General features: G+C 47.8%; 1 protein-coding gene across 2 annotated transcripts; it reads left to right on the forward strand.

Moving 5' to 3' along the window:
* The first annotated feature begins 288 nt into the window (after window positions 1–288).
* On the forward strand, window positions 289–25,491 carry LOC115556710 (constitutive coactivator of PPAR-gamma-like protein 1 homolog). 2 transcript variants are annotated; one of them, XM_030373952.1, is made up of 17 exons: window positions 289–1,086; window positions 1,778–2,024; window positions 2,688–2,770; window positions 4,463–4,591; window positions 5,186–5,276; window positions 6,184–6,282; window positions 8,301–8,667; window positions 11,427–11,511; window positions 12,294–12,527; window positions 14,914–15,085; window positions 16,129–16,378; window positions 16,979–17,093; window positions 18,783–18,992; window positions 20,895–21,105; window positions 21,625–21,763; window positions 22,492–22,588; window positions 23,775–25,491. In XM_030373952.1, exons 1-17 carry the CDS (start codon window positions 613–615, stop codon window positions 24,081–24,083), a joined length of 3,312 nt encoding a protein of 1,103 aa, XP_030229812.1. In that variant the 5' UTR covers window positions 289–612; the 3' UTR covers window positions 24,084–25,491. The 2 variants fall into 2 exon arrangements, with proteins under 2 accessions (XP_030229812.1, XP_030229811.1); XM_030373951.1 differs by having other exon boundaries at window positions 6,184–6,281; window positions 8,282–8,667.
* The last annotated feature ends 49 nt before the right edge of the window (window positions 25,492–25,540 follow it).

Below are 25,540 nucleotides of genomic sequence, written 5' to 3' on the forward strand. Positions count from 1 at the left end.
GCAGACATGATTTCAGGACATGACCTTAAATGGCTCCGTATATCATGCGTGAAGAACTAAACAATATCAAAAACATGGCTGTAATATAGTCTTCAGAGTTCATCTTTTGTTCCTGGAGAAAACACTCCTGTATCTTATTTTTACTGTAGCGATGGACTCTGAAATATGACATCATACAGACAATCCAGAAAAATATCCATAAAGGAAATTTATATAAAAATAATAATAACGCATCGTGCGATCCCAGCGGAGACGCACGGCGGCTGCGTGCCGCTGCGTCACGCCGGCGCCGTGCCGCGTCTCTCCTCTCCGCTCCCCGCCAGCAGAGCCAGACGCACCAGCAGACATGGAGGCTCCGTGAGACACAGCACATGGCAGCAGCGGCGAGCCATGAACCCAAAAAGAAACCACCAAAAACAGAAAATGCTTCAATAAGCAATCGTTAATTCCTTCCCGGAAATATTCCCAAAACCTGCATATTCCCAGTAGCTACAGTGGGTTGCCATTCACTCAAGTCAAGGGGAGGGGCGCAAGGCAACCCCCTTTTTCATTTCAGCGATATTTCTCATTTTCCCCCCTGTTTTTAGTAGTTTGACTTGATCCATCTGGAAGATGGGTGTGCAGGGTTTCCAGGAGTACATTGAGAATCACTGCCCCAACGCCGTGGTGCCGGTGGAGCTCCAGAAACTCGCCCGGGGAAGTATGGTCGGAGGTGGCCGGCAAAGACCGCCTCAAAGTCCGCTCAGGCTGCTGGTTGATGCCGAGAACTGCCTCCACCGGCTCTATGGGGGGTTCTACACCGACTGGGTCAGCGGGGGGCAGTGGAACCACATGCTTGGCTACCTTGCCGCCCTCTCCAAGGCCTGCTTCAACGGGAACATTGAGCTCCTGGTATGCTTCAATGGCGCCCTGGAGAAGGGCCGACTCCACGAGTGGGTCAAGCGACAGGTGAACGAGAGGCAGACCGCCCAGCAGATAGTCAGCCACGTCCAGAATAAGGGCACCCCGCCGCCGAAGGTCTGGTTCCTGCCCCCGGTGTGCATGGCTCACTGTATCCGCCTGGCGCTCCTCAGGTTCCGCATCGGGGTGAGTGCTCTGGCCCTTCCCCTGGAGGTAGCAGCCTCCCTCGGTTAGCTGTCATCCATATGCACCGTATCGCCACTGGAAAACAGATTGACGGATTAAAAACAGATGGGCTTTATAAGAAGGGGGTTCCCTTTCGTTATTGCATCTGCCTAACGTTATTCATGTGTTATTAATACAGCCTTATGTGTAATCATAAAGTTGAGCCATACCCTCGCCCCATATCAGTTAGGTTTAAGATGGGATATGAGAAGTCCACCTTAAATAATGATGTAATAAATCTATACCATATCCTAATATCTATGTATATAGTTTGACTGATATTGTGTTTGCTATTACCGATATCTGTATAATTCACTCATGGTACAGGTGCCTAAAATGTCAGGATATTTGATGTATCTGTGTAGTATATGAACTGATGGCTGACTAGCCTCCATTGCCTATTTGTAGACTTTCTTCTTAGTTAAAGGGCCCCTCACTCACACATCTGGGTCGTCAGCTCCCACTTGTGACATCACTAGTGGAGGGATGTGGAACTCGCACCTGGTGAGAAATGAGCTCCCCTTTCTAAAGTTTCTCCTCCTCATCCTCCTCCTTCCTCCTCCTCCTCTCTCCTCCCTCCTCCTCTCTCCTCCCTCCTCCTCCTCCTCCTCCTCCTCCTCCTCCTCCTCCTCCTCCTCCTCCCGTCTCCCAGGTGGTCCAGACCATCGAAGACCACCACCTGGAGGTGATCACCTTGTGCCGGGAGGGCGGGTTCCACGGGCTGGTGGCGTACGACTCTGACTACGCGCTGGTCAACATGCCCTGCTACTTCAGCGCCCACGCCCTCAAGCTCAGCCGCAACGGCAAGAGCCTGACCACCAGCCAGTACCTGATGCACCTGGTCGCCAAGAAGCTCCACCTCCACCCCGACCGCTTCGTCGTCTTCGCCTCGCTCCTAGGTGGGGGTAGAGCGACGCTTACAGGGTGGTAGGGGAAGATGCTAGGAGGTTGCTAGGGAAGATGCTGGTCGCTAGGGAAGATGCTAGTGGTCGCTAGGGAAGATGCTAGGAGGTTGTTAGGAAAGATGCTAGAAGGTTGCTGGGAACATGCTAGTGGTTGAGGGGGAAGATCTCAGTTGTTGCTAGGGAAGATGCTAATGGTTATGCTAGCAGGTCAACAGGGGAGATGATAGTGTCTTTGCATTGTTCTACCAGTCACTGAGCAACATGCTAAATCTAGAAGATGCTAATGGATGCGTAGCAAGATGTCAGTGGTAATATAGTAAAATGCTCTTGGGAAGATGCTAACATTTGCCTCATAGTCATTGAGCAGACACTTATCTAAAGCTACTTACAGCTATTTCCGATTCATGCTATTAAGGGGCAAGTGGGTAAGGGGAATCTTTATCAAGGATCCCTACCGTTGGACTGGACATTGGGGATTGAACCAAGAACCTTTTGGTTTGGCAGATGATCAAACACCCAAGTAGTGGCTGTTCAGGTTGCTGGCGGTTACTGGGAGACATGCTAATGGTTGATGTGCTGAATAAATAATACAGAGTGTGTGATGGGTCCCGACCACTAATCAACCCCCTGGTGCTTGGGGTCCTGTTGTCCTTCCAGGGAATCACATACTGCCTGATGAAGACTTGGCTGCCTTTCACTGGAGCTTACTGGGTCCCGAGCATCCTTTAGCATCACTGAAGGTAAACCTACAATCACTCTCGTGCTCAATGGCACAATGCACACATCCATGCTGAAATATGTATGATGTTGGTGGATTTTAATCGAAGTTCTAATCATAACCTGATTAGATCAGGTTCTACAACCTGTAACCAGAATGCAGATAAGAATCCGCTATCATACGCTCTACATGTTGAGTGTATGTTAGTGGATCATAACCTGATGAGAACCCGTTCTGATCAGAACAGGGTGTAGACCCCGTTCTAATCACAACCTGATTCAACAGGTTCTACACCTTATTCCCAGCATGCAGATTAGAATCCACTAACATAGACTCTACCTGTAGGGTGTCAGGGTTGCAGCACGGATACCAACACAAGAATGCAACTGAGTTATCTTCGACTGGACCTGTGTCCACAATAACTCTGGCCCGTGAGGAGGCCAGAGAAGCAACACTGCATTCATGCATTCGTAACCAGTAGAGATTTTCCAATGTCGATTCTTTTAGTCTACTTCTTTCGTCTAGTTTGTCGAAAGAATATGGTATTTTTCAGTAAAACTAGATCATTTACGTTTATATTTTATAATTATAATAATACAGTTGTATTCTTGTAGTTAAGCGTTAGCATCAATTTTGTTCCGACCTGGTAACTTGAACACATGTAGGTTGGAGATGATACGTCTCCCACTTCCAACTTCCCCCCTCTGAATATTAACGAACATAACACTGCACCAGTTTGGGATGCTATGTTATGTTTATGTTATGCCCTTACAATTATACATATATTTTATTTGAAACATCATAGTCAGGAAACTAGTTTGAGTCAGATTTACTGTCCTTAAAATCCTTATACCTCAATGTAGATTGCTCAGAGTGTTAAGAATGCTCTTTAAAATGCAAATGCATGTCGTGATATTTATCGATATCGTATCCATTCCTCATGATTACAGTCATAGTACAATTCTTCATAACGCCCAGCCCTACTACAGCTCTCTGACTATAAGAAAGCTTGGTTTACGTGACAACGTTGCCCTTTAATATGAAATATGAACCATGATCCCTCCAGCAATGCTACAATGCAAAGCAGGGTCGCGTGACACCAGCTAGCCATCAGATACGAGCTGTTAGCCTGGTTCAAATACCATCACGTGTGTTTATGTGTGCGTACAAAATATCCATGATTGATTGACGGACGCACAATGCCATGGCAAGATCCCAGCGAACAACCTAACCAGCCAGTCACATTAAGGCTAGCGCTGCTGTAATCGTTGTTATTTTATTCTAAATGTATATTTGCATGCTCTTTATATTTAATTCAATTCTAGTACGTCGTATAACTTGTTACACTGGCCGGGCTGTGAGCTGTCGTTTACCGTTTCGTAGCCCTATTGTGTTCATACCATCTGTCATGGTTTGGACTGTCTGTTATCATCATGTCTAGCACCTGTTTTTTAAAAGGTGCTAAATAAATAAAGTGTGTTATTATTAACTGGCCTCACTCTCTGAGCCTTTGGCAGCTTGCCACTGCAGGAGTCGTAAATATGACTAATAATACTATTGCTAGATTCTCCTGCAGCGTTACTTAACATACACACTGTCTCATATCAAACACTACTCCAGGTAAATGAATAAGGTGGGTGACTTAGGTACAACGTGATTGTTGTCTGTGTGTATCGTGTGGTTTAACCTGTGCCCCCCCCCCCCCCAAATACAGGTGCGCGCCCACCAGCTTGTGCTCCCGCCGTGTGACGTGGTGATCAAGGCTGTGGCGGAGTACGTCCGCAACATCCCGGACCCCAGCGACCTGGACGCCATCGCTAAGGACATCTTCACACATTCACAGGTACGGCCTCACACTCTGAGAACAATGCACTGTGGGTCTAGTGTGACAACGGATACCGGATTCACCAAGAAGTCTGAGTAGTCCTTTAATTGGTTAGCTTCAGCTCTGTTGTATATGGGGAATGGGTTATGCTAGTGATCGTTAGTGCATGGCACTTGGTTCTATGATCATCCTTACTGTACCTACAGCGATGTATGGTTTATCTTTCTTCTGACAAATGTACCGATTGTAAGTCGCTTTGGATAAAAGCGTCTGCTAAATGTATACGTAATTAACCTTTCCAGAAAGTGAGAGGGTATTAATATCTCGACACATATTGTTCTCATTATAATTTTATTTATTTATCATATTATTACAGTATTCCCCTTTTTCAGTCCACAAACGTACTGATCAATTGCAAGTGCGCAGGCGTTCACACACAGTATAGTGGGTAGGACCCAGTGGGACCGGCTGTGACCCACTTATCGTCTGACCCACCGACTGAAGACAGCTGACCTACATGAACCCAGAATGCTTGGTGGGTTCCTCTGAAGGAGCTGGTATCATGTGGTCCCCCTCTCTCCCCTCTGTCCCGGCACGGCCCCGCCGGCCCAGTCCTGTACTGACGACAAGGTGCTGCGCTTCAGGAGGGCCGTGGAGTACTACGCCCGGGCCAGCCGACCAACACGCACCCCCCCACCGTTTGGTACGTGTGTGTGTGTGTGTGTGTGTGTGTGTGTGAGAGTGTGTGTGTGTGTGTGTGTTTGTGTGTGTCCGAGCTTTAGGGCTTTATCAAATGAGATAAAGCATCCTGTGCTTGGCAAAATCTGCCATTCAATTTACAATATCGTATAATAATAATAATGACCTTTTCATGTCAAACGGTCACTAATTGTGAGCGTAATTACATTAGTTTGTGTCTATGTCGGTCTAGTGGTGTGAACCAACAACTATCGCTGCATGTAGGCACAGCAGAAAGAAACCTGTGTAGCAGAGTGTGTGGTTAGCATGTGTAGCTTGTGTCTGTGGTTAGCATGTGTAGCTTTTGTGTGTGGTTAGCATGTGTAGTTTGTGTGTGGTTAGCTTGTGAGTGGTAAGCATGTGTAGCTTGTGAGGGGTTAGCGTGTGTAGCTTGTGTGTGGTTAGCTTGTGAGGGGCTAGCGTGTGTCGCTTGTGTGTGGTTAGCATATGTCACTTTTGTGTGGTAAGAGTGTGTAGCTTGTGTGTGGTTAACGTGTGTAGCTTGTTTGTTGTTAGCTTGCGTATGGTTAGCGTGTGTAGCTTGTTTGTGGTTAGCTTGTTTGTGGTTAGCTTTTGTGTGGTTAGCTTGTGTGTGGTTAGCGTGTGTGTGGTTAGCGTGTGTAGCTTGTTTGTGGGTAGCTTGTGTGTGGTTAGCGTGTGTGTGGTTAGCATGTGTAGCTTGTTTGTGGTTAGCTTGTGTATGGTTAGCTTGTGTGTGGTTAGCGTGTGTGTGGTTAGCTTGTGTGTGGTTAGTGTGTGTAGCTTGTTTGTGGTTAGCTTGTGTGTGGTTAGCGTGTGTGTGGTTAGCGTGTGTAGCTAGGCATCATGTAGGAGCGGACGGCTCGCTTCATGCCTGTGATCCGGTTCTCCAGTGGGACCAAAACAGACGGGAGTGCCGGCTACTGGGTCACACGGCGCTCCTCAGAAACCACTCGACATTCCAGCCGCTGCTCCGACTGGGAAGTCTGGGGTAAGACCAGTTATACACACACTCCCATCACTCACGTCGCTGTTCATTCATTTTTTATCCGAAAAGACGTGGAGCTGAGAAAACAGTCAATAATGTAGCAACTACTGTTAGCTGCTGCATGACATAGTTCGTAAATAACAACAACTTTAGACAGTGCAGACTAGATAAGGCAGTATTTTATACAGTCATTATATGGATCATTGAAATTAGATACTATTGTACAGTGAATGAAGGATTATAGATTGTTATTATTTAAAACAGGTGTTGCTTTTTGCATTCCGAGAAGTTTTCCATTGTACGGATTACAGAGGACGTTTTGTGTTTACAAAATAACTACTACTGGGAGCAAAGAGCAGGCGACCATGAAGCTGCTGACTCCTTCCTTCCACTGTCTCCCCCTGGCCGTGGCCTTCTTGGAGTCATAATTGTTTACAAAGCGGCCGTTGGCACTCTTCCTTCAGCGGAGGGAAGTGCTGTCACTCCGTTTGTCACTATCTGCCCATGAGGCGTTCGCCGTGAGGTCTTGATGACCGCGTAGGGGTCAACCTAAGGTCAGAGGTTCTCTAGACCAGTGGTTCTCAAGCGGTGGGAAATAACATAATAGTAGTACGAATGGAAATGCATTAACCATGAGACCATTAAAATGGGATTTAAAATGTGTTGAATGAATAAATGTGCCCCCTGCGTGAACTGTGCGTAGCGGAATAGGGCAGCATGCCTATGCCCAGTGTTGGGGTAGTTAGTCAAAAAAAGTAATTAGTTACTTATTACTAGTTACTTCTTGTAATGAGATTACTTTACTAGTTACTGCATTTGAAAAGTAACGTCACTACTTATTGGTACTTTACTTTCCCGTTTCTTAATTTACTGTAGATACATGGACAAACATCATATCCCTATTATCGCTTTGTGTTTATTGAATAAATCTATACAAAATATCATATAAAACCATATGAAAGAACAATAGCCCTGTCTGCACAAAGAAATGCCTCACTGTAAAATCCACAAACAACAGGATAAAGTAGGCTATGGTGAGGTCAATCAGCAGCAACACACAAGTTTCAAAACACAGGCTTTGGGAAACATGAGAGCAAAAATTAAGTGGTCAATGAAAAATATAAAAAGGTCACTGTATCCCATACATTAAAACTAGAGCTGTCAAGCGATTAAAATATTTAATCGTGATTAATCGCATTAATGCCATAGTTAACTCTAATTAATCGCGATTAATCGCAAATTCTTTTTCTATGCTAAATATCCCTTGATTTTTTTGTCCCATAATTCTTCTCATTTTAATTCTCTTATCAACATGGTGAAGTGCATCGGCTTGTCTTGTGCAAATGATTTTTATTGATAACAACATTGGCATATACACTGAGCAAAACAGGACGATACAAAAAAAGAGCCTATAGTGCAATTAAACGACTGCTTTGAACAAATGTCATTTGAACATAGCAGTCAGGCTACTGCTTCTTTGTTTTGAGCCAAAGAAAAAAAAAAAAAAAAAAGTTTTTTTTTTTTTTTTTTTATAAAATAATTTCGTTAATCGCGCGATAAACCTTTTAACGTCGTTAAATTTGGTTTGCGTTAACGCCGTTAATAACGCGTTTAACTGACAGCTCTAATTAAAACAGAAATGCACTTAAGCGGTGGTGACACACACTGTAACTTTATGTGGTCCAACGGCTGAATGAACCTGATCTATTTCGCAAGCTATGACATCGTAAGTGTTTCTTCCTCTCAGCCTCTTGCAGGCAAGAGCAGCCTTCTCAAGTTTTAAAGTAATGCTGTCTATCCAGTGCAGTCATTCCTAAGTAACTTTTGTTGTAACTTTTGTGGGGTATCGTGTTACCCCCAACACTGCCTACGCCACTGTGTTTTGTTATATTTTTTAACATGGGTCATAATGGTGGTACCTGGGGAGAGAGATATGTCCTGAGGTGGTACGCGGTATAAGAGCTTTGAGGACCTCTGCTCTGTCCTTCTGGTCCCCCCTCCAGGCCCCGCCCAGCGGTCCGCCCCCTCCCAGCGGTCCGCCCCCTCCCAGCGGTCCGCCCCCTCCGGCGGAGCAGCAGGCTCAGCCCCGGGCCCCCCAGGCTGGGGACGGCCCCCCCGACCTCAGCCTCTTCGGAAACATTCCTCCAGAAGGGAAACACACGCCGCTGTACGAACGGTCCTCCCTGGTCGCCGCCGCCGCCGCCGCGCCTCGGAGCCCCGCCTCCACCGGCGCCGTGGACGCCAGCCTCCCCCCCGAGGTCGCCGCTGCCTCCACCACCGTCACCCCCTCCTCCTCCTCCTCCTCCTCCTCCTCCTCCACCCTCACCTCGTCCTCCACCATCACCTCCTCCTCCTCTGAGAACGATGAGTGCAGCACCGTGACGGCCAAGTAAGTCCACTCCTGCTCAGGAAACGGGTGAAACGGGCACCGGGTCTTCACAGTGAAATTAGTTTTAATTGACTGCATGGCACCAAGTGAAAGAGAACCGTCTGTAAAGCATGTACAAAACCATCAAGGTAGAATGTAAACATAAATGTCCGCTAAATGAGTGTCTCTTACTCTTGAAGTTTCAATAGTAGGTTGGGATACATATTGGGTTATTTCAAAGTATTGACTCTGTAAAACATAATGAGACTAGAACAGACCTTTCAGTGACCACTAGGTGGTGATTCGGCTAATGAAGTTGTTTTAAAAGCGACCTATGCAACAGAAAAAAATCAAAATACATACAATACAACAGATGTGAGCAAACCCAGTAGAGACAAGACAAAGTCAACAGAGTTTAGGATTCTGCAAGATTATGGCATTTGGTATGAAGGACCTTTTCTATATTGTGTAGTTCTAGGAGATCGATCGTCCCTGTTGAAAAGCTCAAATTTAATCCTCAACTCAAACTGTTTGATTGATTATCACAAATATATCTCTGGAAACCGATTGTTTTCATATAAAGGCTCCACGCTGCCAAAGAGCTGCCTCAACACTTCTGCCTCAACAGTTCCCTTCAGAGAGCATCGGTTGTCTTCAGTCTCACTTCTGCCTCAACAGTTCCCTTCAGAGAGCATCGGTTCAGACCCGGGTGTCGTGGGGCCTGCCAATTCCAAAACAAACTAAGTAATGTTACTTATGTAAGAAGTTAAATATCCGAAAACACGGATAAAGGGCTTTTATTGTGAAAAACTTTTTTATTGTGAAACCCGCTTGTAGGTGTGTGAGTGCGTACGTTTAATGCATGTACATGCGATTCTTTCGCGACTTTCCTTGAGCTTGAATGAACACAGCATCAGAGCCAAAGAAATTGAAGCAGGTAGCGAGCTCGGATGAGATCTTAAAAGAGGAAGATGAACACGGAGGGTACGTGTTCAATAAAATATGAATTCAGTCTTTCTCACAGAAATCCCAGCTGATGCCATGTTTAGTTAAGCTCTTTCTCCTGGCTGTGTTTGGTTTGTAGGTGTGTTGTCATGGCTACATTATGAAATACAGAGGTTTGGCTGCATTTTAGTTCACCTGTTCATGTTCAGAGCTCTTAAAGAAAAGAGACAGATAGGATGACATTTTGCTTTATTGAAAACCAACAGTGAATTCTGTATTTCTGCGGTTGACATGGTCAATTAAATATTATTATTTCATTCACATACATAGTTTAGGGACTTTTTATTACAAATGCTTAATAAAAAGCTACAGCAACACATTTTCTACTATTCAATCTAACTGTTGACACATGACAGAATTCGCTCAGCCCCTCAAAGGCATTTGGGATGTCTCACTCACCACCCATGAAAACCCTTCATCTCACACGTTGGTGTGTTCGTCCCCGTTGATTAACCGTTCAGATAATAACACGTTGTCACCGAGCTAAACGCCCACATCCTCACAACCGACACTTTTTCTGTGGTGTCGGTTGACCTTTTCTGTGCAGTGCAGTGGCGGAAATGCACCCATTGACATTTTTTTTTTCCGGATCGTAAAAAAACACAATATCATATCCCTTTCAAGCACAGACTATAGTTGTGTAATCTGTAACGATATAGAGCAACCGCTAGTGTATTGTGAAATTTCTGGTCACAAGTTCCCACCGAGAGGCAGCTGGTAGTGTAACTAGAGCCGGCTCATTTTTGCAGCAGAGTTGGACGTGGTGACGTATTGTCAGTGGATCAGGGCCGGGCCGGGGATGGGATAGAGGTATTGACTGGTTCTGGGGTCGTTCCCCAATGTCCACAGTCTACCTGTAGGCATCTAAGAGCAAGATGCCCTGACTTGCTCCTTAATGACCTGTCTCTGACCTGTCTAACCCCTACCTGCTCCTTAATGACCTGTCTCTGACCTGTCTAACCCCTACCTGCTCCTTAATGACCTGTCTCTGTACTGTCTAACCCCTACCTGCTCCTTAATGACCTGTCTCTGTACTGTCTAACCCCTACCTGCTCCTTAATGACCTGTCTCTGTACTGTCTAACCCCTACCTGCTCCTTAATGACCTGTCTCTGTACTGTCTAACCCCTACCTGCTCCTTAATGACCTGTCTCTGTACTGTCTAACCCCTACCTGCTCCTTAATGACCTGTCTCTGTACTGTCCAACCCCTACCTGCTCCTTAATGACCTGTCTCTGTACTGTCTAACCCTACCTGCTCCTTAATGACCTGTCTCTGTACTGTCTAACCCCTACCTGCTCCTTAATGACCTGTCTCTGTACTGTCTAACCCCTACCTGCTCCTTAATGACCTGTCTCTGTACTGTCTAACCCTACCTGCTCCTTAACGACCTGTCTCTGTACTGTCTAACCCCTACCTGCTCCTTAACGACCTGTCTCTGTACTGTCTAACCCCTACCTGCTCCTTAATGACCTGTCTCTGTACTGTCTAACCCCTACCTGCTCCTTGATGACCTGTCTCTGTACTGTCTAACCCCTACCTGCTCCTTAATGACCTGTCTCTGTACTGTCTAACCCCTACCTGCTCCTTAATGACCTGTCTCTGTACTGTCTAACCCCTACCTGTTCCTTGATGACCTGTCTCTGTACTGTCTAACCCCTACCTGCTCCTTAATTCTGACCTCACCTGAATTCCCTGACGCCGTTATGGATAGAAACGTGAGTAGTAAACACTAAATGACTTCCTCTGCTCCACGTTTTGTGTCTGTGTTTTCAGTCATGTGGGCGACCACAAAGGAGAATGGGACAAGAAGGTGAACCATGAGGCGGAGCCCCAGGGGGCGCTGGAGGACCAGACCAACGTGAGTACGACAGCAGCAGCAGAAGAAGAAGAGAGAGAACGTCCAACACTTAACAGCTGCCCTCCGGGCGCGTGTCGTAAGATAAGATAAGATATGGAGAATCGGCTGTGACAGAGTCAACGGGTTTTATTGACGAATGCGCAGTACGACACATTCTGAAGTTCTTAGGACACGGCAGCCGTAACTACTTAGTAGGCATAGAATGTTTTATTTTAGAGTCGTAAAGAAGAGAAGAAATAGGAAAAAATAAAGGAAGTGGTTTAAGTAACAAAAGTATGCATAAAACACAATACAATACTAACAAACAAGAGAACCTAAAATAAGAATAAAAGATGGGATATCAGAAATATATATTTATAACAGTGTAGAAAATACATCTAATATGATAGATAATAAACCCTGTTCATCTCCCCCTCTTCCTCCCCCTCCCCCTCGTTCATCTCCCCCCTCCCCCTCGTTCATCTCCCCCTCTCCCTCCCCCTGCCCCTCGTTCATCTCCCCCTCTTCCTCCCCCTCCCCCTCGTTCATCTCCCCCTCTTCCTCCCCCTGCCCCTCGTTCATCTCCCCCTCTTCCTCCCCCTCCCCCTCGTTCATCTCCCCCTCTTCCTCCCCCTCCCCCTCGTTCATCTCCCCCTCTTCCTCCCCCTCCCCCTCGTTCATCTCCCCCCTCCTCTCCCCCCTCGTTCATCTCCCCCCTCCCCCCTCCTCTCCCCCTTCGTTCCTCTCCCCCCTCCCCCTCTTTCATCTCTCCCCTCCCCCTCCCCTCCTCCCCCCGTTCTCAGGCGGCCCCCCCCTCCCCGGCCCCCTCCCCCTCCCCGGCCCCCCCCAGCGGCGGGGGCAGCCGGCTGGGCAGCGCCGGCGCCCCCATCCCCTCCCTGCTCTCCATGGCCACCCGGAGCCACATGGACGTGACCCTGCCCCCGCTGCCCGCCGTGGCCCCCGAGGTGCTGCGGGTCGCCGAGCACCGCCACCGCAAGGGCCTCATGTACCCCTACATCTACCACCTCCTCACCACGGTCAGTGGGGGGCCCGGCCTGAGCTGCTGGGTCACGGGGCTCACGTCAGGGCGATGGAGGGGGAAGTCAGGATTTTTCAGCCAACCTATTTTCCAATAATTCCTGGTCTACGGGACTAAGTGTATGTATTGTATTGTTACGTAGATTAAGCACCTTAGCTGCATTACCCCCACATAGCCACATGGGAGCGGGATCGAACACATAAGCTGTAATTACTATACATAGCCACAAGGGGAGCAGGACCCAACATGCAAGCTGCAATAACTACTCCAGCCACAGGTGGCAGCACCTGTAGACAGGTGAGGAGGGCGGAGCCAATACGTCACATAGGCCACGCCTACTTGATACAAACGGAGCGGGGGGTCAGATCGGAGGTCAGAGACATATTGCAGCCCGGAGTTACTAGATAGATACAAAGGACTGCGGTTTGACGCTCCACGTGCGTGTTAAATACAATTCCCCTCCTTTTGCTCCATGGTTACCATACCGAAATATTTTAACAGTATAGAACGCCGGTCATTATCGGGAAAATAAGCCCAGAGAGGGCGAACAGTACACCGACCGACGCGCAGCGGAGGTGTCTTGCTTCGCCCTGAAGGGGCTTATTCTCGATATTGACCGGCGACGTTCTATACATTATCCCACTTATTACACGGCTACTTTCCAAAACGAAAAAGTAACTTCACACGGTGTGTCTTTTTACGATTTATTCGTTACCAGCATTCGTAGTGTTGATCAGCAGTAAAATAGTCCAGCAAAGACGCGACGTCGCGTAGCAACCGAAGACGCTGGGGTTGACAAGTTACCGGACTACTTGCGGAGTGTTACCAAAGACGTCATCAGAGGCAAAAAGTCCTTTGTTTTCCTTGACAGCGGTCAATTATACTTAGCAACGGTGAATTATCAAATATTATCCACCACTGGAAGTTGTGAAGAGCCCATGCAAGTGAACGGAGCGTTTCCCCGGCATTGAGAAGTCCCGTGTGATAAACTACTATAACAGTTTTACTGCTTATATACAGATCAGTACCGAATTGCGACAGAATGTCGCAGCTGTAATCCCCGAAAACAGGCTGTTATGTAATCCTTTTGGGCAACAGTGCGGCGTTGATGTACGTCCTCTGAAAGTGCTTGTTTTTGCCGCTGATAGGCTCAGGTAATTCCCTTACATTATGCAAAGGATCCCTACAGAGAAATAGCATATTGTCTTTACCTTACGCTTGATTGTTAGTTATTGTGTCTTTAATAGACAGATTAAGGCAATCACATGAATCATTTGGCATTTACGTCTTCAACCCCAACTATTTACTCTACACTTGAAAGAGAAGGTTTTTAGAATCAAACAAGCTCATCCACAAGACAACCCACCTATGGTATCTTTCTTTCTCTGTTCTGCCTGAGTCAGAACTGTCTGTTTCGCCATGATTTACAGACAGACAGTTCAATAAATGGTCCTTTTTTTTAAATTGAGACATGTAGCATTTGTTAACATGATTGTGTCATTGTTATGATGTAATTTGAGGGAAAAAATGTATTATCGGCTCAGAGTATCCAGAGCCCGTATCAGTCATCGGCTAAGGCTGAAATCGTATCGGCATCGGCCCTAAAAAATCCATATCGGTCGATCCCTGGCCCTCTCTCTCCTGGTCCACCCTGGTCCTCTCTCTCCTGGTCCACACTGGTCCTCTCTCTCCTGGTCCACACTGGTCCACCCTGGTCCTCTCTCTCCTGGTCCACCCTGGTCCTCTCTCTCCTGGTCCACACTGGTCCACTCTCTCCTGGTCCACTCTGGTCCTCTCTCTCCTGGTCCACTCTCTCCTGGTCCACCCTGGTCCTCTCTCTCCTGGTCCACACTGGTCCACCCTGGTCCTCTCTCTCCTGGTCCACCCTGGTCCTCTCTCCTGGTCCTCTCTCTCCTGGTCCACCCTGGTCCTCTCTCTACTGGTCCACCCTGGTCCTCTCTCTCCTGGTCCTCTCTCTCCTGGTCCACCCTGGTCCTCTCTCTCCTGGTCCACCCTGGTCCACCCTGGTCCTCTCTCCTGGTCCACCCTGGTCCTCTCTCTCCTGGTCCACCCTGGTCCTCTCTCTCCTGGTCCACCCTGGTCCTCTCTCTCCTGGTCCACCCTGGTCCACCCTGGTCCACTCTCTCCTGGTCCACCCTGGTCCACCCTGGTCCTCTCTCCTGGTCCACCCTGGTCCTCTCTCTCCTGGTCCACCCTGGTCCTCTCTCTCCTGGTCCACCCTGGTCCTCTCTCTCCTGGTCCTCTCTCTCCTGGTCCACCCTGGTCCACCCTGGTCCACTCTCTCCTGGTCCACCCTGGTCCACCCTGGTCCTCTCTCTCCTGGTCCACCCTGGTCCACCCTGGTCCTCTCTCTCCCGCCGCAGGGAGAGATCAAGATGGGCGTGAGCCTGGAGGACGAGGGGAACCAGGAGCTGCCGTCGGCCGTGCAGCTCTTCCGGCCGCTGCGGCAGTACGTGTACGGCGTGCTCTTCAGCCTGGCCGAGGCCGTGAAGAAGGCTGAGCGCACCGCCATGAGGAGGGCCTGCCCCCCCGACTGTGAGAGTGCACACACACCTGCACGCACGCACGCAGACACACTCATGCACACACACACGCGCACACAGTCACCGAACACACTGACTGTCTCTCTCTCTGTAACTCACTGATGCACACTGACAAACACACGAATGCATGCACACACACAGCCATCAAACACACACACACACACACACACACACTCTCACTCACTCACTGACACGCATGCACACACGCAGGCGCACACATGCACGCACACAGTCACCACACACAATCACTGTCTCTGTGTAACTCACTGACGCGCACGCACGCACACACACAGCCACAACACACGCATTCGCTCGTGCTCTCGCTCTCTCTCGCTCACTCGCTTGCATGCACACACACACAGCATTTCATATTGCTTAGTGAAATGAAACTGTGAATATCTAAGTGCTGTGCGCTAATCATTACCAGTTACTGAGTCCTTTAATAGGAAAGGCTTTTAATGTGGTGAAAAAGATCCCCACTGCAATGGGACTCCCAGCTGCTTTATTACAACACCACGCTCAAATATTTATATAAACAGAATATAGATTTGCGGATAAACTGCATAATATCCAACCTATTAGAGTGATAAATAACCGTAATGTCGTAAATAAAATCCTGCTTCCTTCTTCTATCCCTTAGATACTCACCAGTTCTCTGATGCAACATCTGTTTAGCCACACACACAATAGGGCTGCGCGATTATGGTAAAAATCCTAATCACGATTATTTTGTTCAATTTTGAAATCACGATTATTCAATCTATTAATTTTGAGTTTGAAACAATGATGCATTTATTCAGCATTTCACTCCAAAAAAACACTGTAACTGAGAACTTAGAAATTTCTCCGAAAATACACAAAATGTTCAAATCCAAAATATTATAATATACAAGTATGTCTCCAGCTGCAATTTCTATAAAACATGAATAAAATAAATACACTTCTAAAAAAAATGTTTGTTAAAAAAAAAAAGATTTCACCCTGTCTCTCCCTCCTCCCCTTCCTGTGTCGTCCCCCCCCCCCCCCCCCCACCAGACTCCCCCGTGATGGTGAAGGAGTGGGCGGCCTACAAGGGCAAGCCCCCCCACGCCCCCGAGCTGGTGGAGGCGCTGTCCTGGCGCGAGTGGACCTGCCCCGGCCTGCGGCAGCTGTGGCTGGGCAAGGCGGCGGAGGACAAGAACCGCCGCATGCGCGCCTTCCTGGCCTGCCTGCGCTCGGACACGCCCGCCATGCTCAACCCCGCCCACGTCCCCGCCCACCTGCTGGTGCTCTGCTGCGTGCTGCGGTGAGTCCTCCCCGCCCGAAAGGGGTCGCCGGTTCGATTCGCCGCCACGACGACCTCCGCGTCGCGACGGCCCACCTGTTGGGGGTCTCACCCGAGGAAGCTTCGGCCGGCCTGGGACGTTTTCTAACGCCGCTTCTGAAACGTGTTGGGAAAAAGTCCCGGAAAAGTTGGACGCCATTGGTCCGGTTTTGGAGACGCAGATCCCGGGCCGATGGCGTCAAAGGGCCAACTTTTTCACGGATGTGATTTTGTTTTTCCTAACATGCTTACTACGAAGCACTCTGTACTTACTGTATATCAGAAAATAGCCAGGCCTGACATGACCCCTTTTTAATATTAAGCGTCTGAATTCACTGTAATATCAACTGTAATATCAATAAACCTCCCCAATATAGATCACATCAGGGCCAACAGATTGGGTTCGTGAGCCGATCGATCCGATCATCATGGTGTCCGACACATCTCTCCCACTGTCCGATGATCAGATGACCCCCCCCCCCCCCCCCCCCCCTCAGTTCTTATGATTTCTAGCAGCTCCACCAGATCTTCCTGCGCACCGTTCCCCGTCTCACGCGTGTGCCCTCTTGTGTTCCGCCGCAGGTTCATGTTGCACTGGCCGGGGGTCAGAATATTACGGCGGTACGAACTCGACGCCTTCCTAGCACAAGCACTTTCTCCTCAGCTGTACCAACCCGAGCAGCAGCAGGACCTGAAGGTGACTGTCTGGATGGAGTGAGTCCTGTATGAGGAGCGTCCCGGGAAGGACCTGGGGACCGCCCACCAGGGGGGGCGAGGTCCGGGGTCGTATCTGACCCCGCCTCCTTGACCTCGCGACCTCTGGGTCAAACCATTCCAAAATCAACCGGATCGGTTTCGTGAATCCGACAGATTTGACACGTTCTCTGTTTCACTGGAGGCTCCTCATATTGTTAAGACGACGGAACGTGCTTCAAAGAAACTTAATGTTTTGCCGAAGCACGCTCTCTGTGTTTTGTTCGAGCTGTGTGCGACTTTGGAGGGAGCTGTTCTGTGTGTTTGTGTGTTTGTGTGTGTGTGCGTGCGTGCGTGTGTGTTGTGTGTGTGGATGGTTTAGAACAAGAATATTTTAAATTAAGCTAGGAAGTACATGGTCCCGCATTCTGATTCGGTCTTCGGCTGACCTTTGACCGTGACCAGCCAGTCGAACCATCCACACCGGCTGTGCCTTCTGGTACCTGCCTGTTTGGTAGCTGTTGGGGGGTCTCTGTGGGTGTCACCCTGGGGTGCTCTCCCTGTCTGCCTGGTGCGTCTGCATCCGTCTGCTCTCGTCATTTGTTCCCCCCCCCCCCCCCCCCCCCCCCCCCCGCTGGCTTTAAGTGTTTCCCAGGGTTGTAACGATTCAACATGGAAAAAGGTTCTGTAATGTACATTACGGGTTTTTAAACATGACTCAAGCTGTTTCCAAGATTCTCCTTTTTTAAATTGCTTCCTCCTTGACGCACAATTACACACAAGCTCATTGTTTTTTATTGGAGTATTCCACCAGCACATTTGAATTTGATGTAATCCATGCAGAATCGTCCCGGTAGTTTTTGATTGGGGTGCACAATGTCGTTACAGCCCTGCCGATAGCTGGCTAGCTTGTGGCCTGGTTCTTCTGCTTGCTACCTTCTCTGTACTGTTCCCTGGCTACCTTGTGGCCTGGTTCTTCTGCTTGCTACCTTCTCTGTACTCTTCCCTGGCTAGCTTGTGGCCTGGTTCTTCTGCTTGCTACCTTCTCTGTACTGTTCCCTGGCTAGCTTGTGGCCTGGTTCTTCTGCTTGCTACCTTCTCTGTACTCTTCCCTGGCTAGCTTGTGGCCTGGTTCTTCTGCTTGCTACCTTCTCTGTACTCTTCCCTGGCTAGCTTGTGGCCTGGTTCTTCTGCTGGCTACCTTCTCTGTACTCTTCCCTGGCTAGCTTGTGGCCTGGTTCTTCTGCTTGCTACCTTCTCTGTAATGTTCCCTGGTCCGTCTCGTCTGGGCGATAAGACGTAATGTTATCATCACCTTAACGTTTAACACTCTATGTACTACATAGAGTGTACCAAGTAATGTCAAAATAAACTGAGGTTCAAGACATTAATAATATAATTACAGTAATTGTCTCACATGTTATCAGATTAAAACCAGCCTAGTTTCTTTTAATTAAGATACCCTACTCAGTTAATAACTAATTAGCTTCTTAATATATAAGATATATACTGTATATATATATATATATATATATATATACAGAAGATAGATGGATACAGAACCCAAAAATACAAACTGGCCTTTTATTTTGAAAACATCGCCCAGTCCTGCGATTGGTCCTTAGCCTGGATTGTCCTCGGAGGTCTTTCCTCAAACCCTTTTAAAACGTGGCTTTTATTTATTTATCTCCAGATAGAGCGTCTGGACCCCCGTGGCGTGCAGCTGGGCGCCCTGTTCATGACGGGTGTGGACATGGCCTTGTTCGCCAACGACGCCTGTGGACAGCCAATCCCGTGGGAGAACAGCTGCCCCTGGATGTACTTCGACGGCAAACTGTTCCAGAGCAAGCTGATCCGGGCGGCTCGGGAGAAGGCCCAGCTCATAGACCTCTGTGACGGTCAGGTAGCTGGCTCCCTGCTGTCGTCGCTAATGCTAATGCTAACACTACCGCTACGCTAACACTAACGCTAAGGCCTAAAACATTTTTTTTGTTTGGTTCCGGTTTCCGACCGACCCTGTCGATTTATGTGCGACCCAAATTATTTTATAAGCTTTATAAAAAATATAAAATAAATAAAAAAGGTATTTTTTTTTTTTGATGCTAACTATAATTACGTTTTAGTACAGCACCTCTTCATTCTGTACAAGGATGAGCGAATTTTCTCGTTTTTAAATGAAAACAACCTACCTATCATTCGCTGCCGCTGGAAAAAATAAAATAAAAAAATAAAATAAATTCCTAAATTTTTTTTAGGCCTATTGCTGTCCATGTGGACACAAAACTAGCTAGCTCAAGAGGACTGCTCTTCAAAGAGTCAACCTAAAATCCTTTTTTTTGGTTTTAATTTCGTTAGTATGTCTCCTTTGATGTTCAACATAATAACATGTTCGTATTGTGTCATTGTGACTTTAATAAGAACTTACTCTAGGAAAAAACTGTAAAATCAGTTTTTGAACGTTCTATTCCGAACGCGGGTACTGTTCGGATTAGTGTTCATGTTCGATTTGATTTCGATGCTCGGTTATGGGACCAAACGTTCTACAGACAAGAGCTATCAAAGCCAGCAGCGTGACGGCATAGCTCTGCTGGATCCATTGGATAATTCATAACTGATGAAATGATTCTCGGTACTAGGATGACTTTTTATGCGAAACTACGGGGTTTTGAGACACACACTGCGGTGCCCATAGAGCGGCTAATCGAGGCGACGCGACGCAGCGTTCAGGTATCAGAGCGCCGACGTGAACCACACCGTCGGAGATCATCAACCGCACCTCATCCCAACCTTTTACTTTTAATACTCTAATAATCTATAATTAGGTTTCTATCCTTATTTTTAACGACTCGTTTTATGGATCACACAACATGATAGGCCTATCGTTAAATTATTAAGATCGTCTTTTTCAATCAAGGTAAAAGACCTTGCCACCAAAGCAGCACGATCATCATATCTCCGCCGGTGTCACCTGATGAGATGTAAAACCTACCTGCAGAGTAATGACTGAGCACGTTTATGTATTCCAACACTGGGATGAGCAAGGCTCAGCGGTCCGGATTATCAGGGTTCACTGAACGGGATCCCACCTCGACCTGCCGCTCGCTCTCTCTCTCTCTCTCTCTCTCTCTCTCTCTCTCTCTCTCTCTCCCTCTCTCTCTCTCTCTCTCTTTAACTACTGGCTGCTCTCTCTACTTCTGGTCTCTCTATTGTCTGGTCTCTATATCTGTGTAACTACTGGTCTATATCGCCCTCTCTCTACTTCTGGTCTCTCTATCGTCTGGACTGTATCTGTTGTCTTACTAGTGGTCTCTCTCCCTCTCTCTACTACTGGTTTCTCTATCGTCTGGTCTCTCTATGTATTCTCCAGCCTTGTTAGACTGAACCGTGTTTCTCTTGGTCTCTCTCCCTCTCTCTATTCTTATCTCTCTATCGGCTGGTTTCCCTCCAAGTACTGGTATTTCCATCATCTGGTCTCTTGTTGGGTCGACAACTGGTTTCTATCTTCTCTCTATCTTCTCTCTCTTTCTCTGTGTAAATACTGGTATTTATTCTCTGGTCTTTCTCTCCCTTTCTTGAACTACTTGTCTCTTTATCGTCTGGTCTCTGTCCTATTTGTTGTCTCTCGTCAGGTGTCTCTCTAACTACTGGTCTCTCTAGAGTATGATCTCTCTCTCTCTCTCTCTCTCTCTCTCTCTCTCTCTCTCTCTCTCTCTCTCTCTCTCTCTCTCTCTCTCTCTCTCTCTCTCTCTCTCTCTCTCTCTCTCTCTCTCTCTCTCTCTCTCTAACCGATGGTCTCTCGCCCTAGGCGGAGCTGGCCGGTAAGGTGGAGAAGATGCGTCAGAGCATCCTGGAGGGCCTCAGCTTCTCCCGCCCACCCCACCACATGGCCTTCCCTCCCCCGCCTCCCCTCCCTCCCCCTCCTCACCCCCACTTCATGCCCTTCTTCCCCCCCGCCGGCGCCTTCTACCCCGACCCCCCCAAGATGGTGCCGCCGGGACGGGCGCGGGTCGTGTCCGGTGAGTGGGAGCAGTGCCCGGGCGCTGGGGTCAAAGGTCAAAGGTCACCGAGAGTGGGGGTCAGGGTTCAGTGGGTCTGAACAGAACCGTTTCCTCGGTAACTGTAAGGGTCAGTGTTCAGACTCGTGTTTCGCTAGACGTTCAGATATGGTTAATTATTGAATAATTAATCAATCAAGGTAATGTTTTGTTGAGATAGTGTCGGTGAAATACGATAACGAGGTTAAGTTAACGGGACCTAATTGTACGACCAGTGAGCAGTACTTGAACTGCATTAACCGTCTTAGTTGATGTTCACCCAGTGCACCGTGGCGAATACACCGGGGGACGACCGTACTCTGTATGGATGCAATAACAACTGGAATCACCTGTAATGAAGCCCTCAGCTGTGACTGTGTGCATAAGTGAATGACTCACACGCATCATGATTACCGCGTCTAGACGTACCGCTGTGGCGCCACCGAATAATTGGAACCGATTTGAAGGAGCTTTTATTTTGAAATGTGATCGTCTCCCCAGGACTGCAGGCTGTCGCCTCCTCCGGGGGCAAGCTGGAGATCGCGGGCACGGTGGTGGGCCAGTGGGCGGGCAGCCACAGGGGGCGGGGCCGCAGGGGCTTCCCCATCCAGGTGGTGTCTGTGGGCGGAGCCCCCCGCGGGTACGAGCCCGGCCGGCCCCTCGGCTGCTGTCTCTTCTTAAGCGCTCTCTCATTCGCTCTCTTTTCTAAGATCTCTCTCTCTCTCGGTCTCTCTCTCTCGTTGCTGTCTCTCTCTCACTTTCAATTCGACTTCAGGTGCACCGAAAGAAGTCATACTGCTCTCACTCTGTCGCTCCATGACTCTGTGTCTCTCTCTCTCTCTGTCTCTCTCCCTCTCCATTACTCTGAGTCTCTCTCTCCATGACTCTGTGTCTCTCTCTCTCTCCATGACTCTGTGTGTCTCTCTCTCTCTCCATGACTCTGTGTCTCTCTCTCTCTCTGTCTCTCTCCCTCTCCATTACTCTGAGTCTCTCTCTCTCTCTCCATTACTCTCTGTCTCTCTCTCTCTCCATTACTCTGTGTCTCTCTCTCCATTACTCTCTGTCTCTCTCTCTCCATTACTCTCCGTCTCTCTCTCCATTACTCTCTCTCTCCATAACTCTTCATCTCTCTCTCTGCATTCATTTGTCTCTCCTTCTTACAATGTCTCTCTTTCTCTTTACTACAATGTATCTCTCTCTCCCTTAGTCTCTCTCTGTCTCTCTCTACATTACTATGTCTCTCTCTCTCTCTCCCTCCCTTTCTGTCTCATAGTTAACCCCTCTATAACGATCATGCTCTCGTGTAAACCCCCCCCCCCATCTATGTACTGGATGGATGACCTCCCCCTCTGTCTCCCCCTCCTGTAGCCGTCTCAGAGGGGTGATCTCCACCCCGGTCATCAGGGCCTTCGGGCGGGGCGCCCGCTACCACAGCCTCACTCTCAAGGGCCACCCAGCATTCCTGGTACGTCACACACCTCTACGCACACCTGTCAGAGCCCGACCCGTACTGGACTTTGGGGGCCAATACCGATACCGATATTAAGGAGGAACAGATTACAGATTTCGATATATCGGCCGATATTCAAAATATAGTTATATGTGCCTTTATTTTATATAAATATATATTGTGGTAACTTTGGGGTTGGAGCAACACCTTGAGGTTTGCTGCTCAGCCTCCAGCAACGCTTCGGGCCACAGCGACATCACGTCAGGTTCATACGACACATGACCCAATGAGCAGTAGGGGGAGGAGCTACTAACCTTCACACAGACCATGATGTTAAACTGGGAGTGTTGGGAGTGTTTATGTGGAGGTGCTCGGTTAAGCATTCAGAGGTTCAACCACCACAGTATATCGGCGCATATCGTCAATCAGAGATACGATGTATGTGAATATCAACCTATATAATCGGCCAGCCGATATATCCGCCTGGATCTAATACCGGTACCCAGGGACCTCTTACTTGATGAGGCCTAAGGCTGAGACTTAGGACAGTCAGAGCATTCAGTCCATGTCAGAGCAGACTCCACAAATATAGAAGTAAAGTATTACAAAATATTACAAAGCTGGATAAAAAACCTTCAGAATCTGAACAGAAGTTTAGTAGGTTTTATGTTTTATTTGCGGTATTCAACTGCATAGTTAATAATTGTTAATGGGTTTTAAGGCTGCATCACAAAAAAGGAGATAAAATTCAGCAGTGTGCTATAAACTAGAATAACTATCATAAAAACATGACTTTTTTTATATTCCTCTACACAGTAGAACTATCATTATCTTCTTATTGTGAATATGCATGTTAAGTTCTGGTGGAAAAAAACGATCCGTAATTTATCCAACTTGTAATGAAGATGTTGAATCATCTTGAGCACCTTGCAGGAGTTCTTCTCTCCTGCTATGTCGAGTTACTGTGTACTGGCTGCATACCACCAAACCAGTTCCCTTCGTTTCTCTACTTATTAAGTTAATTCCTTATTGTCTGAAGGTCACACTGAACGTTTGTCCTCCGGCTGAGCTCTCTGTCCTAAAACGTACTTCAAAACCAACCCTCCCACTCTCCAGCCTCGTTAGACTGAACCGTTTTTCTCTTGGTAAACATTCCATAGTTTTAATTCCTCCGCCCGCCCTCTTTGGTCCGTCTCCCCAGGGTCCTAAACCCCCCCACGTCTCCGCCCTGGACGGGAAGGCCAGGAAGAAGAGCAAGCCAGACGAGGTGAAGAAGAAGGCGGGTCTCGTGGAAGTCAAAGGTCACAGCGGTGGCGTGGAGAACGGCGTGGAGGAGGAGGACAGGAAGTCTGTGCACTTGAACGGCGAGGCGGTCACCATCCTACCAGGAAGTGCCTTCAGCGGTCCCGACGCCAAGTCGTGCGTCATCGTGGCTAACCCTTACCTTCCTGTTGCACTAGCCGTCGACGCGGCCGGCGCCATGGAAACGGTGCGGGCGTCGGAAGAGTAAAGCCTATTTTTCTAGAGAGGGTGACGGATGTGAGCGGTTGTGTCGCGTGTTCGGAGAACGATGTAGAGAAGCCTAACAGTTAATGCACATTTATTCCTTTGTCAGAAAACAAAACTAACGGGAAAACAGGACGACCTTTCCGCGTTTCCCTCTCAGCGAACACAACTCGTTTACAGGCGTTTGTTATGGCGGCGTTTGTTATGGCGGCGTTCGGACGGTTCACCACCACCGCTGCGGAGGTTAATGCGCGGCAATGCTAACATGACGAGAGACCACTTCCTTTTAATTCTCAGCATAGGGGGAAGCTTCCAGAAGCTTTTGAGTTTAGGAAAACCTTTTTCTTTCACTAGGGATGAGATAACTAAAACCACTTGTTATTCCGTATTTGGCTCCTTGTCTCCGTTATCTGAACTGGTCTCATGTTGTCTGTGTAGCCGCTTGATGCCAAATTAAAATCCAATATTTACAACAGAAAAAATAACCATCCTCAGAGGCCATTAACACTGGTTTGAGTTCGAAGGCGCAGCATTGCATCAAAGGAGCTCGGATGGAGTTTTTTTTTAGTATTTCCAGCTTCAAGTCAAATTTACAAGCAACAGCAGGGGGGGGGGAAAGAGATAGTATTCAGCACCAATCGCTCAGATCCCGGTACGGGAGCGAGCGGACCGGTCGTGGCTGTGCTGGAGCGTCGTGCGTCGTGTTGCGTCTCTCCAAACCGTTGCATGGTTCCTAGGTTAAGACGTGTATAGATGTTGTGCATGTTGTTCCCATTCCTCGGTACGATGACTGTGGCCATTGACAAAAACACAAATACTATTGAAATATAATCCATTTAAAAAAAGAGTTACCTGTTGGGTCTGTTGACGATGGGGTCTTATTTTCGTTTGTGGTATTGGTCTCTGTTGCATTTAATTAACTAAAGAACGCAAGAATCTTATCTACCCAATCGTACCCATAGTATACATGTTCTCTTTTGCTGTTTGATGCGTTTGTCGGATATCTGGTAAAAAATATATATATTAACAATAATACAAATGTCACCCCTTTTAATGTAGCTGGAATAAGTTGCTTGACCTTCCCAAAAAGAGTTTAGCAGTTTATCAATTTTAAGATTTGTTTTTCTTCTTTTTTCAGTCATTCTTCTTAACTAGTGAATTTAGATTTCAACTACCCTGAGCTTTTCTCATGTTACTTATGATCATAAATATGATGTACACACTCCCCGCCCCCGCCCAGAGCTGCATAAGTCACCTTTTATGTACGTTGATTTGAGGTTTATACTACTCTCCTTGAGTTTGTTTTAAGAATGAACTGTCGGGTTGGCTTGAATGTTGATGGATTGTGATGTGGTGTATTTGAAGGCAATGCAACTTACAATGCTTAATAAAAGTCTATTCTTTTAGTATAATAGTAGTTGCTTTTTTAAATTTGTTATTGGATCACCGTTTGGATGTTGC

Source organism: Gadus morhua, chromosome 13 (assembly GCF_902167405.1).
Source record: "Gadus morhua chromosome 13, gadMor3.0, whole genome shotgun sequence".
Classification (NCBI taxonomy): Eukaryota; Metazoa; Chordata; class Actinopteri; order Gadiformes; family Gadidae; genus Gadus; species Gadus morhua.

Bases quoted from the DNA above. Each gene is read 5' to 3' on its own strand.
- LOC115556710 (XM_030373951.1), top strand. From the start codon at position 613: ATGGGTGTGCAGGGTTTCCAGGAGTACATTGAGAATCACTGCCCCAAC. The intron at 1,087-1,777 runs GTGAGTGCTCTG...CCCGTCTCCCAG, and splicing joins TCCTCAGGTTCCGCATCGGG to GTGGTCCAGACCATCGAAGA. The intron at 21,106-21,624 runs GTGAGTGGGAGC...TCGTCTCCCCAG, and splicing joins ACGGGCGCGGGTCGTGTCCG to GACTGCAGGCTGTCGCCTCC.